The following is an 18,847-nucleotide window of genomic DNA, read 5'->3' on the forward strand; positions in this document are numbered from 1 at the left end:
ATGTGAGTACCAGTTTATTTGATATATTTGTAAGACACAGTAGAAACACAAGCAGCTGATCATCTTTAGTTTATTTAGGAAGACATATAACAAAAGTAATACCACTCAATAATAGTTGATATTTTATAGACTACTTACACAAAATGTATGTACACCTAACACTCAAACTGCTTTAACCCTTTCACCACTGTAGACCATCATGGACTCATCCAGATGTATGGTAGAGTCCTCTCTAGTTACCTAGGGGTGAAAGGGGTAAAGACCATGCATCGGACCTAGTAGTCTGATGGTGCTTTCAGACGAGCCTTGACAAAGCATTACAAGGCCTGCATAAACATTTGCAGGTCCGCCAGGATTTATACCCGAAAACATTCAAACATTTTGTAATGCATTACATTTTTATCAATGTACATTTTATTCAAAATCAAATTTAAAATTCATTTCTATCAATAAATACTATCATTTACATTTAATAGTGAATATCAATAATGGTGAATTATGATAGAAAAAAAAGAACTCAAGAATAGAAAAAAACACTAAAATTTAGTTTGGATTGGGGCCATTTCAGTGACTTAGTGGCAAATAAAAGCTTCATACAGATATCTTATTAAAATAAAGACCATTTCTCATGAATTGTGTCTCTCCACCTTACTTTAGGTCAGTCATTCCTGACACACTTATCAACCTTTGACAAGAGAGAACCAACTACACCTGGAGATTGATGGAATCCCTTACCAAAACAATTATCATTATAGGTCACCATGGCAAAGACATGTTTCTATGGAGGACAGTTACCAATAAACCGGAATATATTTAAAAGAATAAATAATAGATACCAGAATTAAACACTTCCACATGTTAGCATGTGTGCAGAAATATTATTGATTAGAAACATTGAGAAAATGCTGGTTATCCATATAATATGTTTACAATGTAGAAAGTGATATATCTAAAGAAAATCATAATTGGCATTAGATGAATTGTAATTGTATTATATATCTATATATATACAATGTATATAATGTTTCCCACCATATGTATGATTCTGATTGGACATTTTGAAATAAATATGTGATAATCAAAAACATGATTTTATGTTCACACTGCAGATTAATGTTGCCTTGTACAGCAACACTGACCCGAGGTATGTGGATTTATACAACATCTTTACAAAAATACTACTACTGTACAATCTAGTAACATACTGACCTCATTTTCTATTCCTAATAATGCAGTTTTCGATGATTCCTATACTAAGCAAAATTGCATCTTTTGATGTCAAATTTTACACAAATTGAAATAGATTTGATTATTTTTATCATCGTAATAAAAAAAATCCCAAAAAACCCTGATCTGGTGCTAGTTAACATATGAAAATATATAACACATGTATGCACTGTAAGAAATTACTGCTTCTCTTTTGTATAGTCAATAATGTAAGGGTTTTATGATGGTATAGCTCCATGTATGTCATCTGTATGGCCGATAACTTGAGGTTTCTATGATGGTATGGCTCCATGTATGTCATCTGTACGACCGATAACTTGAGGTCTCTATGATGGTATAGCTCCGTGTATGTCATCTGTACGGCCGATAACCTGAGGTTTCTATGATGGTATAGCTCCATGTATGTCATCTGTATGGCCGATTACTTGAGGTTTCTATGATGGTATAGCTCCATGTATATCATCTGTATGGCTGATAACTTGAGGTTTCTATGATGGTATAGCTCCATGTATGTCATCTGTACGACCGATAACTTGAGGTTTCTATGATGGTATACACAATGTACAGTATATGTATGGTTGATAGATAATTCAAGATGTCCACATGTTACTAGTATCAAGTGTTTCCTTCAAAACTGTGTAGGAAAGTTTTGCCTCTTCTGAGCGTAGATTTTTCATGCTGTATGTGTTTCCTGTAAGTAAAGAATTTACAGATTTAACAATTCATACACTATTACACATAGGGATTAAATGGCATATTTAATGTTCGTGCTGCTGTGAACTCAAGTCAGTTACATACATATTCCATAAAAATTGGCTGGGGCTTCATGGTAGGTAGGTGTACTGTCATGAACATTGAAAACAACAAAATACAATTTTCTCTTAATCTTTCCATCTTTCACAAAAAAAGGCTGAAGAGATATTTGTTACCCAATACTTTTCTTCTTAAAATATCTTTCGAAAGAAATGAGTTTCAGAAAAAAATGAACTGACTAATATTGAAGGTCCCTTACAACATGGAGAAATAAAGAAAATTGCTGTGTACCATGACAATGTTAGCAAGGTTCATTACAGTCTGTAGCAGATAGCATCACTTAGTTCTGGACAACATGCATATATAAATAGAAAGAATGGGTATATATCCTGTAAAATGAGGATGTGTATCTAGTTTCATAATCTTATTCCATAATCTTATTCAAGAGGAAGCATTACTTTAGACAAACTTGTCTACAGATATAAAATCAAGTCAAGTCAAGTCAATGAACTTTCAGTCTTCAGAAATCTGCACCTCACAGAACGGAGTGAGGAGACAGTGACAATGTTTCACTGACCTCTGGGAACAAAGGCTGAGTCGCCAGCCTCCATGATGACAGACGCTTTGTGCACTGTCATCGTTATCACACCCTGCGCCAGCAGGAAAATCTGAAACAAAAAGTGGAGAGATGGAAAGAACCTGATACAAAATATTTGTCTAGTTGATAACACTGTTCAAACTGAACCATACAGAAACTAGACTACACAAGTGAAGTTAATAAAACATACTAATTTGCTTATTGTAATATTTGGTATTAATTGTGTAGAAAAATCCATTCAATTCAATTAATAGACTACTACAGGGTATTAGAAAATAAATTATTGAAATAAAAAAAAATGGGTGCACTGCTGTGATCCTAATCAACCACAATTACGAATGTCCTGGCTTTCCTTTGGTAAACTTATGAGTTTGTCAATATTATCATTGAAAAAGCCACCAGTAAATTCTAGCTCATGATATATAGAACTACCAGTCTGTCTCCACTCACTATTGGGAAATTATCACTAGAAATATGAAGTGAGGATACATCTATTTAACAATTTAGTCTATGCAAAACCTGAACAAAGTAAACATTCATTGGAACATGTAGCCATACCAGAGTGCCTCGGCTGACCATCTGAATTGTCTTCTCCTGCAGGGGGCGCAACAATAACATGCCAGTGCCGAACCCCTTCTGGTCCAGGATACGTGACATTACGAAGGGATCTTCAGGTGAGGGCTGCTTACCAGAGGGACCCACAAACACCCCACTGTCTTTACTGGCAAAACACTCTGTAAAAGACAATTATTATATACATATTTCCAAAAAGAATGCCAACATATTTGTTATTTGCATGGCATAAAAAACTGAGAAGCTATCTCAAAGCATGTATTAACACTCTGATTACAACCCCACAGTTACCTCACCACAACCTACTCAGGGGTAGGGAAAACAACACCATTTTATCACCCTACAAAGGAAGTACACTCCCTTCACTCAATGGGAATGAGCAATCCTAGCTCCTTTATAATATTTTACAATTGTTTTGTCACTCAAGATAATGTGATTTTTAAATAGTCACAATTGAACAAGATATTTCCCTTTAAACATATATCTCTCACTATTTACTGGGCACGGAACAGTATGCTAGGTTAGGTGGACACCATACTATATTCACAATACGCTAACCTAATGTCAGCAGACAGACCAACAAACATGTCTGAGAGGATACTTCTACACCGTGACATTAATGTTTTAAATAGTAAGTATCAACATGAATATTTCCCCTCTCATTAACTGTGTCATACACTGAGAACTTGTGATGCACCAGTACACGGACTGCACTACTTACCCACATACACTTCCTCCTCTGTGTCGGGGTTCATCACAGGAATCTCGTCTGACACCGTGAGGTTCATGTCTGATGGAATTGGAGTGTGCATAGAAAGATTTCTGGGTGGTGACGCGGCCTTCTTCTTCTCTGAATAAAAAAGTGATAGTTAACAATCATAAATTTTGGTCTGTCAATTTGTCATAATATCAAATAGTTCAATTTCATATCAAACGACCACCTTTCTGTGTAATCCTGAGGATTTTGACACTAGATCAATATGCTCCTTTATACTTGTGTAATAATTGGATTAGTAATCTGTCACTAAATCCCTGCCATGACTGGAATGCAGTGTTCATTTTCATAAAATATGTACCTTATTCACACATTAATACTGTAAGGTGATCCAACACTTCTATTGTCCCACAATGTGTCAGATCCATGGGTGGATTCACTAGAGCCCCATACTCCAGGTGAAATAGAATAGAATGGTATCCCTTATGGGGGCTCTCATTTGATGCACATATTTATTTGGGCCTTATCCCTGTAGTGTAACTCAACTCCTACCCCTATTTATGGGGAAACTGTGGCACCTATATGTAGGGTTATTCTACAGCCCAGCTGCTTCCTGGCAGCCCGTAACCTGTACTCATCATGAGGTAGAATCGAAACTTAACACAGCTTTTATGCAGTGTATACAGCCCAACAGTCTATACACCGTCAATATCATTTTCCATTTATGGACACCATTAATGATGCATGCACATTTTTGGAAGGGCCTATACCTCTCAGTCGTGACTTTAAAGTTCCAGGTCACTGTGGGTACTTACCCTTGTGTTACCAAAAGTATGAATAAATGATTTGATTCTTAATTCCTTTCTTTTTCTCATTTTTTTTCATAAATCATAGAACTAAAATTACACTGCAGGAAAAGGGTTTGAACAGCTAAATATTTACAATGTTGTATCAAGGTATTTTCTCCCAAACCAAGTGGAGTGAATATATGCAACTGATGTGTCATAAGGTACCTACTTTTTTTCATTTTATGGGCTTTCTGCATATTTTTTCTCTTTTTCTTCTCATGTTCCAAGATCTTAGCTTCTTGTGAGGGAATGATTCCCGCTATAACAAATCCGCCTGTAACAAAAAAAAAAGTACAATTGTATACCATATTCTACCCTATAACAAGACGCTCATAGGGCCTGGTATAGCTCAACTGTTCTTTTTGTTACCCGTACATTTTTGGATAGCAATCTTTTCATAAACCGAATGAAATCAAGTATTCTAAAAATGTTATAGAGTCAATAGTTGAAGCTGCAAGGGTAAAGTTTTAATTACTCAAGAAGAACCTACCTGACTTCCTGTATTTATAATCAACTCGTTCATTCTTGTACCACTCCAAAGTCTGTACCCTCGTCCTCTGTGACCTTCTCACACCATCAGGGGGAGATGGGTCCGGCAGTACTGACAAACAATTCCATGATAATATAGGACTTAAGTAGACAATAACTACACAGTGAAATGAGTGTATTACAGACAAAGGGATGTTTCTAACCTGTAACAGAGTAACATTCCCCCCTTATAGCTCGGTGAATAGCTGCACCAAGTGACCTTTTGACCTTACTTTTAGCCTTCAAACACTTATCTGATGTCTCGATGAACAAGTATGGAAATGTGTTAATAGCTTTGTTCAGTAATCTTTATTAGTCCATTTTTGTTGGTTAAGAGCTGCAGAAAGTTTGGTATTCCATTTGAACTTTGAGAAACATTAAAAACTAACTTCAGTTATATGGAAAATGCAAACCCTCCACACAGTGGATGGGGAAGCATGGCATAGTTCATCAGTGTGACTTACTGATTTTGCATTTCTCTGGTTTCTGGAACGGCTCTGGTGTTTCTGTTGTGGTCCTCTCACAGGCATGTATAGGCGTGGATGACATGGAAATGTACGTTGTAAGCTCACCACCTGTGTAAATTACAAATTTATTCTCACATTTTTTTTTATTGAACAGCAAAACTAGTTTATTTATCATAGGTTCTGAAACTTTTACAATAACCAAGTGATGATGGATGTTCAAAGTCGATATCTTTTTTCTATTAATCTCTTTGTAATTCATGAACCAACAGGTGGTAATTTTGAACTCAAATTATAAAATTCATTTGCTAGGCCATGCAGCCTTCTATTCCAAACATAAAACTGTTCTAGGACAAAGAAAGTCCGCAAATTTTCTGAATACAATGGGTGTTTAGCAAAGTGAGCTGGTACTGAGATTATCAGGGTTTTAGCATGGTCAGTTGGTGCCCAGACTATCAAGGTTTTATTGTGGTAAGTTGGTGCCCAGACTATCTGGTATTTAGTGTGGTTAGTTGGTGCCCAGACTATCTGGTATTTAGTGTGGTTAAATAGTTGGTGCCCAGACTATCTGGTATTTAGTGTGGTTAGTTGGTGCCCAGACTATCAGTGTTTCAGTGTGGTAAGTTGGTGTCCAGTCTATGAGGGTCTTAGCATTGTTAGTTGGGTACCCAGGCTATCAGGGTTTGACACTCTTTACGTAACTGGATGTTTATATATATATATATATATATACAGAAACAACTGTCAAGCGAATATAATATTGATATGAACAGTGTTACCAGGAATACTGGGGCGCCGACTAGCCTTGGAGGAGATTGGCGAGTCTGGTGCTGTAATAACAAATGTAAACCTTGTTACTTAAACACAAACATATCCAAGACAAACCAGTAGTCAACTTCAGAGATAAAACCAGAAGTGATACAGAAAATAGTTTCCAGACTTATATGTAGTATTGTAATTTGAATGAACATGCAGATGTCAAATCAAAACAATTTCACAGGCCTATGGGGGGCATGTTCCTAGCCTAGGAAAAGACAGCTCTTATGCAGTGTAACCATGGTGGCATCATCAATTTTTGTCCCACATGTCATGCACCCTTGATAAAAGTGTGGTACACTGGGTTTACAATAGAAAAGTGTAGGAGAAATAGGACCAATCACTCCTGTGTGATGCAGACAGAACAATCTCCACCCTTGAGATAGGATATTTGAAATTTAGTATGTGGTAAAGCCTTGTACTGAACTTCAAATATTTTCCCTTGGGATGATATATCTCTGTCTACATCACACAAGAGTGACAGATTCTATATTTTTCCTTGCAAAATTTGATCTGGTATGTAGTGATGGGCTGATGATGGACTATGATAGAAAATCAATTGGTTTGTCCTTTCGGATTCCGATTATCGATTGCAAATTCCAATATTGATATAAACGGTTCTTCATTAAAATCAAAATGATAAATGTTTTCAATGTAAAAAATGCATTGAGTCATATATTCTTATGATTTTTACTATATGATTGATAAAAATTGCTTGAAATCCATTCAATATAAAAGAATGAAACCTTGTGTATAGTAAGCAACTCTGTCTATTGATGTAATAGAAATGTTCTCACTTTATGTTGGTATTCAGTCCTATGAAATTAGGAACCGTTTATGCATTTGATCATCGATCGGTTAACTACTACCAATTATCGATTAGGATTTTAAATCAACTGTCCATCACTACTGGTATGCTGTATGAACTGGCAGTGGTTAATTTGGTTTAACATATCACACAACTCACACGAGGTATCGGATGGGACGATATACACAGCCTCTGTGACTTGGTTGCTGATGGTGACCCTACGCGCTTTACTCAAACTCTTTCTACCCGGTGTAACAAGGCAGGGAGTGAGGTTTGCTGGCGAAGAGGAAGACTTTGGTGTGGCACCTAATAGCCCTTTCGACAGTCCAGACTTCCTCCTCGCGAGTTGTTTCCTGTTAGAGGTGCTTTGTTGTTTAGGAGAAGACTCTTGTGCATCCCTGATATCATCATCTATCTCATTTTGAGGAAAGTCATTTCCATTTTCATCTCCATAATCAACCTCATCCTGTACATCCTCATCAGCATCCAGGTTTTGATCATCGTCATCTTCATCTTTATCAACAGCAACATCTTGATCATTGTCTTCAATATCTGATGTTTTGCTTCCTTAAATAAAGCAATAATTGGGATATAGTTTCTCTCTTCATTGACTTTTGTGTTTTTATTCATTACAGGTGTTAATCAATACAATTTCACACACAAACACCCGCTCACACAAAATAAAAAGAAATAATTAAATGTGCTTTATTTCTGAATATTTTTACTTTAAAAATTATGTAAACAACTTAAAATACATACTATTCTGTGAGATAGATTTTTTTCCTGATCGCTCCACCTTCAGCTGACGAAATGACACCCCGCTGCGAAACATTTCCTCCCTTCTAGTCAGGGTAACTGCAACAATTGAATAACTGACCATAAGAGAAAATAACAAATCTTGATCGAGGGTTAGTTGAGATTGAAATTTTACAGAACATCATTCCAAGAATAAGATCAATGGGAAGTGTCAGATCAAAAACTTGCATCTCATCATCTAATTGTTTCTCTTCTCATAAAATATGCACATAAGTAGCATTTTGTCACTTTGTTTCAATATTTTTTGCTTTGATACCATAGTATGGCACAACGAGACAATAGCATATGATGTCCAATCACCAGTGGCGTCAGGGGTTCTAGACGAACTGAAAACGACAGAAAAATCAAGACCAGGATTTTATAGGCTGTCTTATGAAATGATGCAAACAAGCATGAGTACTTACATTCTGATCCAGGTGTTGCAGAAAAGGGGGTAAAAGAACCTACCATTGAAAGAAACAAAACACAATCACCAATATGCATCCACGAAAAAAGATCTTTGTTCTATACTTCACTTGTTGTTGGATAAATAAGACTAGAACTCTGATGAAAAAGACTCATCTAGTTTTTCAAAGAAATATAGAAACAAAGATATATGATTTGCTTCTTACATGTTCCAATCAAAATGTTTTTCTCTTTTATTTCAAGTGAAAATTTGACCATCAAACGAAAATGTTAGGACATGTACAATTGAAAAAGAACACATAAATTAATTAGGGTACATATATCTTTAACTTTCGAAGTATGCAGATCGGAGATTAATGTCAAATTCAGAAAATTAATCATTCAAACTCCAGAGGAGACAGAAACAACTATAAAAATATTAAGTCTACAATTAAGGTCAAATAAACACCTCTGAATTAACAAACCTACCTTGAGGTGACAATATGGTATTTGCTAGTAGGCTCCTGCGGAGATTGGACTGTTTAGACTGAGAAAGCATGGGAATATCATTGTCAGCAGGCACTGGGTCTGAAACTATGACAGCAGAAACTTCCTTCTCATCATCATTTTCCCTACTCGCAACATTTTCTCCTTTTTTACCTTTTTGTTTCTTTGATTTTCGATTTGATAAACTATTTTTCCTTGAAGACATCTTGTTTTTCTGTGAAGATTGCACATTTGAAACACTTTCATTGATGTCGAGGTTGTCAACCTCCTGTTCCTCAGACACGTCTAACTGTAATGTCCTTGCTGCAGTCTTTGATAGTGTTAAAGAATTAGACGAGATTTTTGGAGTACAAGTCAATGAGTCCCCCTCCACATATCCTATGCTGATTTTCTGCTTTCTTCTCCCTTTTGCTTTAGAAAGAATCTTGGACTTAGATTTTGACCCATTATTGGGTTTATTCTCCGACACCTGTTCATTCCTAAGTTTGCCCTTTGCTGTGGAAACTTGCTTTGGCTCCGTTTTTCCTGTTTTTAACACGTTGGATTGTTTTTCTGGCATCCCCTTTTTCTTCTCAGTTACTCCTTTCTTTGTTTTATTCTTTGACAAAGTTTGTTTTAATAAACCAGTACCCTTTGTTTTCTTATCAGGTTTCCTTTTGGCTGCAACAGCTGAATCATAAAGTTACAAATACAGACAAATCTCTAGCGAGTTAAGACTGCCTACAGTGGTGTATCCAGAAGTGAAATACTGTTTTGCTGTGTAGCATATTAGTTTTGTGTGGTCATTTTTTTTTGTGTCTTTATATCCAAAAGGCATTTGTAAACTTTTAATTTTATGCAATGCCTTAAACTGTTCTAAATAGCAATCTAAGGGGCTGATATTTTTGTATATTTTGCCAAGCTGTGAACATATAACCAAATGAAACCTTTGTGAATTATAAATTAGTTTTTTTGTTACCAAAGAAGAAAATCTATTATTATGATTGAACCTTGTTCAAGTTAGAAATGCATAAGATAACATGAATGATGTTACAAGCCATTTATATATGGTAGATCTACATTACAGTAACATATTGAATTAATTTAAACATGTATACAAAAATACCTCTTCTGGGCCTACGGTTTTTACGAATGTCTTGCTCCTGTTCCTCAAGTATATTGTCATCAGGTAAGTTGTCACTAGATAAGTCCTTGTCTGGCAAATCCTCACACGGTTCTTCCTCAACAGGTACGTCTTCACAAGGTAAATCCTCATCAGCTGCTGTAACACAATCTGTCATATAACAAGATAGTACATATCATTATTGCCACATGCATCTTTGAAAACAATACTTTTTCTAAGTACTACTGTGATATTCATGTAAAGATTTCCTCTATGCTGAACCCAGTCACTAGATGTGTTAGATTCACAAAATGTCTTTGTATAATTTTTTAACAGTGAATAAATGGATGTTTTAAGATTGTGACCAATGAATGAAAAGTAAACGATCCTCTGTAGAAAATCTCAACCTCTACTTCTGATAACCAGGAACAGTATATATTTATCAGTTAATCATTAATCATGAAACAGGCTTTTCAACAACATTAGGAAGAATGTAAGCCGACTGTAAGCTGCTTTCAAAATCTACTATGAAAGTCTCATAATAGGTATCAGAAATCATATGCCGTAGTATATGCTGTTGTGGCATTTCATACAACACCTGGATGCCGATGTTTATACCTGTGTTTTCTAATGATGTTAATTTTGAAGGTGTCATACTGACTGGTTTGATTAAAAGGTCATCACTCATCGGAATGTGACCCCTAAAGTGGCCTGCTCAGATATATGCAGAGAATCATAGTAAATTATCTGATCTTATAATCTAATTAAAGGAAAGAGAAACAAACAATTTTTTTCCGTTTCCTTTTGTTTTGAAAACATTGTTCTTTAAACTGTATGCATAGTTTATTGTTGAGACCAATTTCATAGAAGACCAGCACATTCAATCACTATTATAACATTTGTACATTCCCTAAATATTGAAATTAAATATGATGGAATCGATACCTATTTTACAGTAAAAGTACCCTAATTCCATGATAAAATCAACCGACATGTCAACCAGTCATGTGGATGGATTACTTCCTGAAGTGCGTTCTGAAAGTTTTTTCCTCAGGGTTCTAATTTTCATGTGTTTAGCGTAACAGTATTTCCACAAAAAAATAATTGCTTATTAATACATTCTTACTGCAACACCATGCACGGCAGCTAGACATGAAATCCACAAAAATAGATCTCACATAATATACCCTAATTACATGATAACATCAACCATCTCTGTAGATTTAACCAACCAAGTGGATGTGTCAGTTCATCATAAGTTTATACAGAATGGTTTATTTTTCAGGGGTTTTATTTTCGCAGTAATAATGATTCCATAATATAAAAAACAGCTAATTTATTCCTTCTTACTTACAAAGTATGTGTAAATTGTACTTCCACCACCAAATTCCCTACCGTGCGACTTACCTGTATCCATTATGCTACCCTCATCAATGTGGTCTTTCATGCCTTTTGACTGGCGAGCTGGGACAGATTTAGAAGGGTAAGATTTCCTTCCATTCTTCCTCATTTTTTTACCAACACCATTGTCTTCTGTGTCATTTGACGGGTGAGTAGTTGGAATAGATCTAATTTGAGGACAAGATTTTCTACTGTTCCTTCCTATCCTTTTAAGTGGCTTTTTAACGACACTTCCTTCCTTTTTATTCAAATCATCATCAAAAACCTTTTCAGAGCTATTTCCATCATTTTCAATGTCCATATCATGAGAAGTTTCTCCCTGCTTTTTCTCAAGTAAAGACTTATTTTTCTGTCCCCGTTTTTTGGTACTTATGTCCCCTGTGTCTGTGACCTTGGATCTACTAGACCATCCTCCTGTATCGCTCACACTTGCCTTAGTATTTTTTATGTCTGTTTGAATGCGTTCTAAAGGTTCTTTTGTTTCCGAGTCATCATCACCTAACACAAATGTTCTTCGCTTTTTCACAACATTTTTGTTTAATTTTACATTATCATCTGCCACAGACTTGGTAGGTTTCCCCGACACAGCATCAGCCACAGACTTGGAAGGTTTCCCCGACACATAATCAGGCTTGTGTGCTCTTGATTTCCTAGATTTCAATTCTTTCTCAATTTCTTTTTCATATTCGTCAATAATCACACTGCTGTTGTCCGAATCATATGAATATTCCACCTTTTCTGATTTGTTTCCCTCATACATGGTTCTATTTTTGACAGCTAGTGATTTTCGCTTTTTCGCCTTTGTTTGTTTTTCACCCAAATCTTCACATCCTTTTGTATGTTTGTCCTTTCCATTGCTTTGATCTGCAGTTTTACTTGGAACAGAAGCAATAGATTTCCGTTTCAGGATTTTCTGTTTCAATGTTTTACCTTGTTTTTGAGAATTTTCGTCAACATTCTCTTCAGCATCTTTGGCAGAAACTGCTTGTTGTATTTGTGATTTCCGTTTCCCTACTGATTTTGCTGTTTTCACTTCTGCCTTAAAACTCTCACCTTCATTATTAGATTTTCGTTTCAAGCTTTTCTTTCTCATTGTACTGCTTGTATTTTGAGAATTTGTCTCAATGCTTTCTTCCCCAACGTTGGGAGGAACTATTTGTGATTTCCGTTTCCCTACTGATTTTGCTGTTTGCATTTTCACTGACATTGAACTCTCACGATCCGGGACATTTTCCTCCCTTGCTTTAGATGTACGCCTTTCAACTGATTTCCCACTCTGTGACTGAGATTTCCCTCCTCTTGTCAGTTTCACGCCTCCCTTGGATTTCCGTTTTGCTTCTGCGATTTTTGATACAGAATCGTCACTCACAATCCTGAACTCTTCTTCAACATACCAGTCACTCATCTGGTCCAGCGACTCTGGAGCAGAGGTCTGACTACTGTCCCCTGTATCCTCCATTATAGAACTGCTAGTTGACTTGGTCCCAGATCTATTGATAAACGGGTTACTGTTAACCACAGGGGACACCTCACTAGTGCTCCTGGAAATAAACACAAGTTTCAGTAGAGAAAAACAATACAGTTAAAACCAAGCTCCAAAAATACAGCTAGTACCAAGCTCCAAAGGAGACAGGAAACCCTACTAGAATTATTAAATACTTAAAATCAGTATCAAGGACAGAGGAAATGTTTTAATATTCAAATAAAGGCCTTTACCAAATGTAATATAAAATTCACATACAATTAACTTATAAAGGTAAACATGAATTATCAGATCTTGGTAGAGTACTTCAAAGAGTCACTGATAAGGAATCTTTGAATTTCTTTTCTCATATCTGAGATACCTCTCTCTCTCTCTTTCTTATTTTCATTTTAATTTAAAAACTTCTATACATCAAAAATCCTGACAGTAAGGCTGCAGTTTATATTTTTCAGCAACAAATTCATAGCTCAACTTTCAACGCCAGCTTACTTTACATAATAAATCTGTTTTAAGTCGTAACCAATTTCCAATCTATAAATAATTTCTCTTCTTACCCACGTAATTGTTTTCTTAAGTTATTTTTAATACAACTTATTTTCTAGATAAATTGGAATACAAGAAATCTGTGGTCTTCTTTCACAAGCAAAATTTTCAAATCAGGCAAAAGTAATTGGATTCCAACTGAGATATCAATAACCTCAGCAGTAAAGCTACACTCTATATACAATGGTACCCAGACCTTTCTGTTGTACTGTGATAGGCTCGTCATATACAGCAGTATAGCTACTCTATATACATCCAAATGATACCCCGACATTTCTGTTGTACTGCGATAGGCTCATCATATACAGCAGTAAAGCTACACTCTACATACATCCAAATGATACCCAGACCTTTCTGTTGTACTGTGATAGGCCCGTCATATACAGCAGTAAAGCTACACTCTATATATATCCAAATGATACCCCGACATTTCTGTTGTACTGCGATAGGCTCATCATATACAGCAGTAAAGCTACACTCTATATACATCCAAAAGATACCCAGACCTTTCTGTTGTACTGTGATAGCGTCATATAAAGCAGTAAATCTACACTCTATATACATCCAAATGATACCCCACATTTCTGTTGGACTGGGATAGGCTCGTCATATACAGCAGTAAGGCTACACTCTATATACATCCAAATGATGCCCCGACATTTCTGTTGTACTGTGATAGGCTGGTAATATACAGCAGTAAAGCTACACTCTATATACATCCCAATGATAACCAGACCTTTCTGTTGTACTGTGATAGGGCGTCATATACAGCAGTAAAGCTACCCTCTATATACATCCAAATGATACCCCGACATTTCTGTTGTACTGCGATAGGCTCATCATATACAGCAGTAAAGCTACACTCTATATACATCCCAATGATAACCAGACCTTTCTGTTGTACTGTGAAAGGGCGTCATATACAGCAGTAAAGCTACACTCTATAGACATCCAAATGATACCCAGACCTTTCTGTTGTACTGTGATAGCGTCATATAAAGCAGTAAAGCTACACCCTATATACATCCAAATGATACACCGACATTTCTGTTGTACTGTGATAGGCTCGTCAAATACAGCAGTAAAGCTACACTCTATATACATCCCAATGATAACCAGACCTTTCTGTTGTACTGTGATAGGGCGTCATATACAGCAGTAAAGATACACTCTATATACATCCAAATGATACCCAGACCTTTCTGTTGTACTATGATAGGCTCGTCATATACAGCAGTAAAGCTACACTCTTTATACATCCAAATGATACCCAGACCTTTCTGTTGTACTGTGAAAGGGCTGTCATATACAGCAGTAAAGCTACACTCTATAAACATCCAAATGATACCCAGACATTTCTGTTGTACTGTGATAGGCTCGTCATACACAGCAGTAAAGCTACACTCTATATTACATCCAAATGATACCCAGACCTTTCTGTTGTACTATGATAGGCTCGTCATATACAGCAGTAAAGCTACACTCTTTATACATCCAAATGATACCCAGACCTTTCTGTTGTACTGTGATAGCGTCATATAAAGCAGTAAAGCTACACTCTATATACATCCAAATAATACCCCGACATTTCTGTTGTACTGTGATAGGGTGGTCATATACAGCAGTAAAGCTACACTCTATAGACATCCAAATGATACCCCGACATTTCTGTTGTACTGTGATAGCGTCATATACAGCAGTAAGGCTACACTCTATATACAACCAAATGATACCCAGACCTTTCTGTTGTACTATGATAGGCTCGTCATATACAGCAGTAAAGCTACACTCTTTATACATCCAAATGATACCCAGACCTTTCTGTTGTACTATGATAGGCTCGTCATATACAGCAGTAAAGCTACACTCTAAATAAATACAACCAAATGATACCCAGACCTTTCTGTTGTACTATGATAGGCTCGTCATATACAGCAGTAAAGCTACACTCTAAATAAATACATCCAAATGATACCCAGACCTTTCTGTTGTACTGTGAAAGGGCTGTCATATACAGCAGTAAAGCTACACTCTATAGACATTCAAATGATACCCAGACCTTTCTGTTGTACTGTGATAGGATCGTCATATACAGCAGTAAGGCTACACTCTATATACAACCAAATGATACCCAGACCTTTCTGTTGTACTGTGATAGGCTCGTCATGTACAGCAGTAAAGCTACACTCTATATACATCCAAAAGATACCCAGACCTTTCTGTTGTACTGTGATAGCGTCATATAAAGCAGTAAATCTACACTCTATATACATCCAAATGATACCCCGCCATTTCTGTTGTACTGTGATAGGCTCGTCATATAAAGCAGTAAGGCTACACTCTATATACATCCAAATGATCCCCCGCCATTTCTGTTGTACTGTGATAGGCTCCTCATATAAAGCAGTAAAGCTACACTCTATAGACATCCAAATGATACCCAGACCTTTCTGTTGTACTGTGATAGGCTCGTCATATACAGCATTAAAGCTACACTCTATATACATCCAAATGATAACCAGACCTTTCTGTTGTACTGTGATAGGGCGTCATATACAGCAGTAAAGCTACACTCTATATACATCCAAATGATAACCAGACCTTTCTGTTGTTCTGTGATAGGGCGTCATATACAGCAGTAAAGCTACACTCTATAAACATCCAAATGATACCCAGACATTTCTGTTGTACTGTGATAGGCTCGTCATATACAGCAGTAAAGCCACACTCTATATACATCCAAATGATACCCAGACCTTTCTGTTGTACTGTGAAAGGGCTGTCATATACAGCAGTAAAGCTACACTCTATAGACATCCAAATGATACCCAGACCTTTCTGTTGTACTGTGAAAGGGCTGTCATATACAGCAGTAAAGCTACACTCTATATACATCCAAATGATACCCAGACCTTTCTGTTCTACTGTGAAAGGGCTGTCATATACAGCAGTAAAGCTACACTCTATATACATCCAAATGATACCCAGACATTTCTGTTGCATTGTGAAAGGGCTGTCATATACTGCAAAATGGTATTCTACTTTTCTCTAAAGCTGGAAGGGAACACTGTCCCTCAATCTTATCCTGGTTAATTGTAGGTGCTATGTATTTACAAATAAGTAGAAAATATTCTTTTAGCTCAAAATCTTACATGAGTGGGAAACCACATGAGTTTTGCATTACATTTTCCCCCTGATGATATACTTAAGCTTGAAAGAAATACATTGGTGGTATAGGTTTATTTACCGTTTCTTTTTCTTGTTCTCTTTTATCATCAAGCTCTTCTCCAGGGCTGAGAATGATAATCTGGCAAGGAAAAACAGATGTGTTAATTGTTATAAACAAGAGAGGGTTACCCATTTAGATAGTTTGATACTACAACAGAAATACTTTTACGTCTGCCATTGATTTACATATGTGATACTCTCCCATTGTCGCCTTCTGTTGTAGTCATATATCATTATCATACTGTTATCAACTAGAGAAAAATATCTACCACTGAGGATAAAGTCCAAGATCAAGTAATGTTTACTACACGGAAGCTCAATCCTCCCATTTGTCCTTACTGTGAGCATGGCAGTGTGTTTACTTTCTCAGATCGATAAAATTATATGGATAATAGAGAAATGCAAAAGGCTCCAATAGTGTTATTGTTTTTCATTCTACTGTTAGTCTATATTTTTTCTTGACACCAAACTGGTCCATTTAACATCACATTTTAGTCAGCAGGAAGTGGTAGCGCCTAGGTATCATTAAAATAGTATTGATACAGGCGGCTATCATCACCCTCTCCATTAAATAGTATTGATACAGGCAACCAACATCACCCTCTCTATTAAATAGTATTGATACAAGCAACCAACATCACTCTCTCCATTAAATAGTATTGATACAAGCAACCACCATCACTCTCTCCATTAAATAGTATTGATACAGGCAACCACCATCACTCTTTCCATTAAATAGTATTGATACAGGCAACCAACATCACACTCTCCATTAAATAGTATTGATACAGGCAACACACATCACTCTCTCCATTAAATAGTATTGATACAGGCAACTACCATCACTATCTCCATTAAATAGTATTGATACAGGCAACCAACATCACTCTCTCCATTAAATAGTATTGATACAGGCAACCAACATCACTCTCTTTATTAAATAGTATTGATACAGGCAACCAACATCACTCTCTCCATTAAATAGTATTGATACATCAAACCACCATCACCCTCTCCATTAAATGGTATTGATACAGGCAACCAACATCACCCTCTCTATTAAATAGTATTGATACAGGCAACCAACACCACTCTCTCCATTAAATAGTATTGATATATCAAACCACCATCACCCTCTCCATTAAATAGTATTGATACAGGCAACCACCATCACACTCTCCATTAAATAGTATTGATACAGGCAACCAACATCACTCTCTTTATTAAATAGTATTGATACAGGCAACCAACATCCCCCTCTCCATTAAATAGTACTGATACAGGCAGCTTACATCACTCTCTCCATTAAATAGTATTGATACACCAAACCACCATCACCCTCTCCATTAAATAGTATTGATACAGGCAACACACATCACTCTCTCCATTAAATAGTATTGATACATCAAACCACCATCACCCTCTCCATTAAATGGTATTGATACAGGCAACCAACATCACCCTCTCCGTTAAATAGTACTGATACAGGCAACTTACATCCCTCTCTCCATTAAATAGTATTGATACAGGCAACCAACATCACCCTCTCCATTAAATAGTACTGATACAGGCAACTTACATCACTCTCTCCATTAAATAGTATTGATACAGGCAACCAACATCGCTCTTTCCATAAAATAGTATTGATACAGGCAACCAACATCACTCTCTCCATTAAATAGCGTTGATACAGCAAACTAACAAAAGTAACATCACTCTCTCCATTAAAAAGTGTCACTCACAATGCACACAATATAAACTTCTTGGGTTAATATAACTTTTTATAGACTGTCACATGATGCCAAACGGACAAATAATTAGTCAGGAAATAGTACCCCGTCATTACTTCTGTATACTGATTAATGTCATCACAGTAGCATTTTAAACAAGTTAAAACACTGACAATGATTCTTGACATAATGAATAGATAAAAATTGATCTTATGGTTGGAAATAGATATGAATCTTTCTTTCAAACACAAGTTTTTAGTTGTGTTTTAATTTGAGTAATTTTATATTTACAATATTTAATATGATAATAATATCCCAACAAA

General features: G+C 36.2%; 1 protein-coding gene across 1 annotated transcript in view; it reads right to left on the minus strand.

The window, feature by feature from the left end:
- The window catches only part of LOC110465625 (centromere protein C-like), a 20,929-nt gene continuing 2,082 nt past the window's right edge, over positions 1-18,847 (minus strand). Inside the window, exons 5-19 of the mRNA XM_021521574.1 lie at positions 16,814-16,873; positions 11,547-13,081; positions 10,143-10,310; positions 9,020-9,706; positions 8,551-8,589; positions 8,090-8,185; positions 7,490-7,897; positions 6,486-6,536; positions 5,707-5,817; positions 5,205-5,315; positions 4,884-4,988; positions 3,873-4,001; positions 3,137-3,312; positions 2,558-2,648; positions 1-1,918 (exon numbers count right to left, since the gene is read on the minus strand). Coding sequence (XP_021377249.1) covers positions 1,818-1,918; positions 2,558-2,648; positions 3,137-3,312; positions 3,873-4,001; positions 4,884-4,988; positions 5,205-5,315; positions 5,707-5,817; positions 6,486-6,536; positions 7,490-7,897; positions 8,090-8,185; positions 8,551-8,589; positions 9,020-9,706; positions 10,143-10,310; positions 11,547-13,081; positions 16,814-16,873 — 3,868 coding nt within the window. The 3' untranslated portion in view covers positions 1-1,817. The remainder of the gene's footprint in view (positions 1,919-2,557; positions 2,649-3,136; positions 3,313-3,872; positions 4,002-4,883; positions 4,989-5,204; positions 5,316-5,706; positions 5,818-6,485; positions 6,537-7,489; positions 7,898-8,089; positions 8,186-8,550; positions 8,590-9,019; positions 9,707-10,142; positions 10,311-11,546; positions 13,082-16,813; positions 16,874-18,847) is intronic.

This window comes from Mizuhopecten yessoensis, unplaced genomic scaffold, assembly GCF_002113885.1.
Source record: "Mizuhopecten yessoensis strain PY_sf001 unplaced genomic scaffold, ASM211388v2 scaffold11095, whole genome shotgun sequence".
In the NCBI taxonomy this organism is placed as follows: domain Eukaryota; kingdom Metazoa; phylum Mollusca; class Bivalvia; order Pectinida; family Pectinidae; genus Mizuhopecten; species Mizuhopecten yessoensis.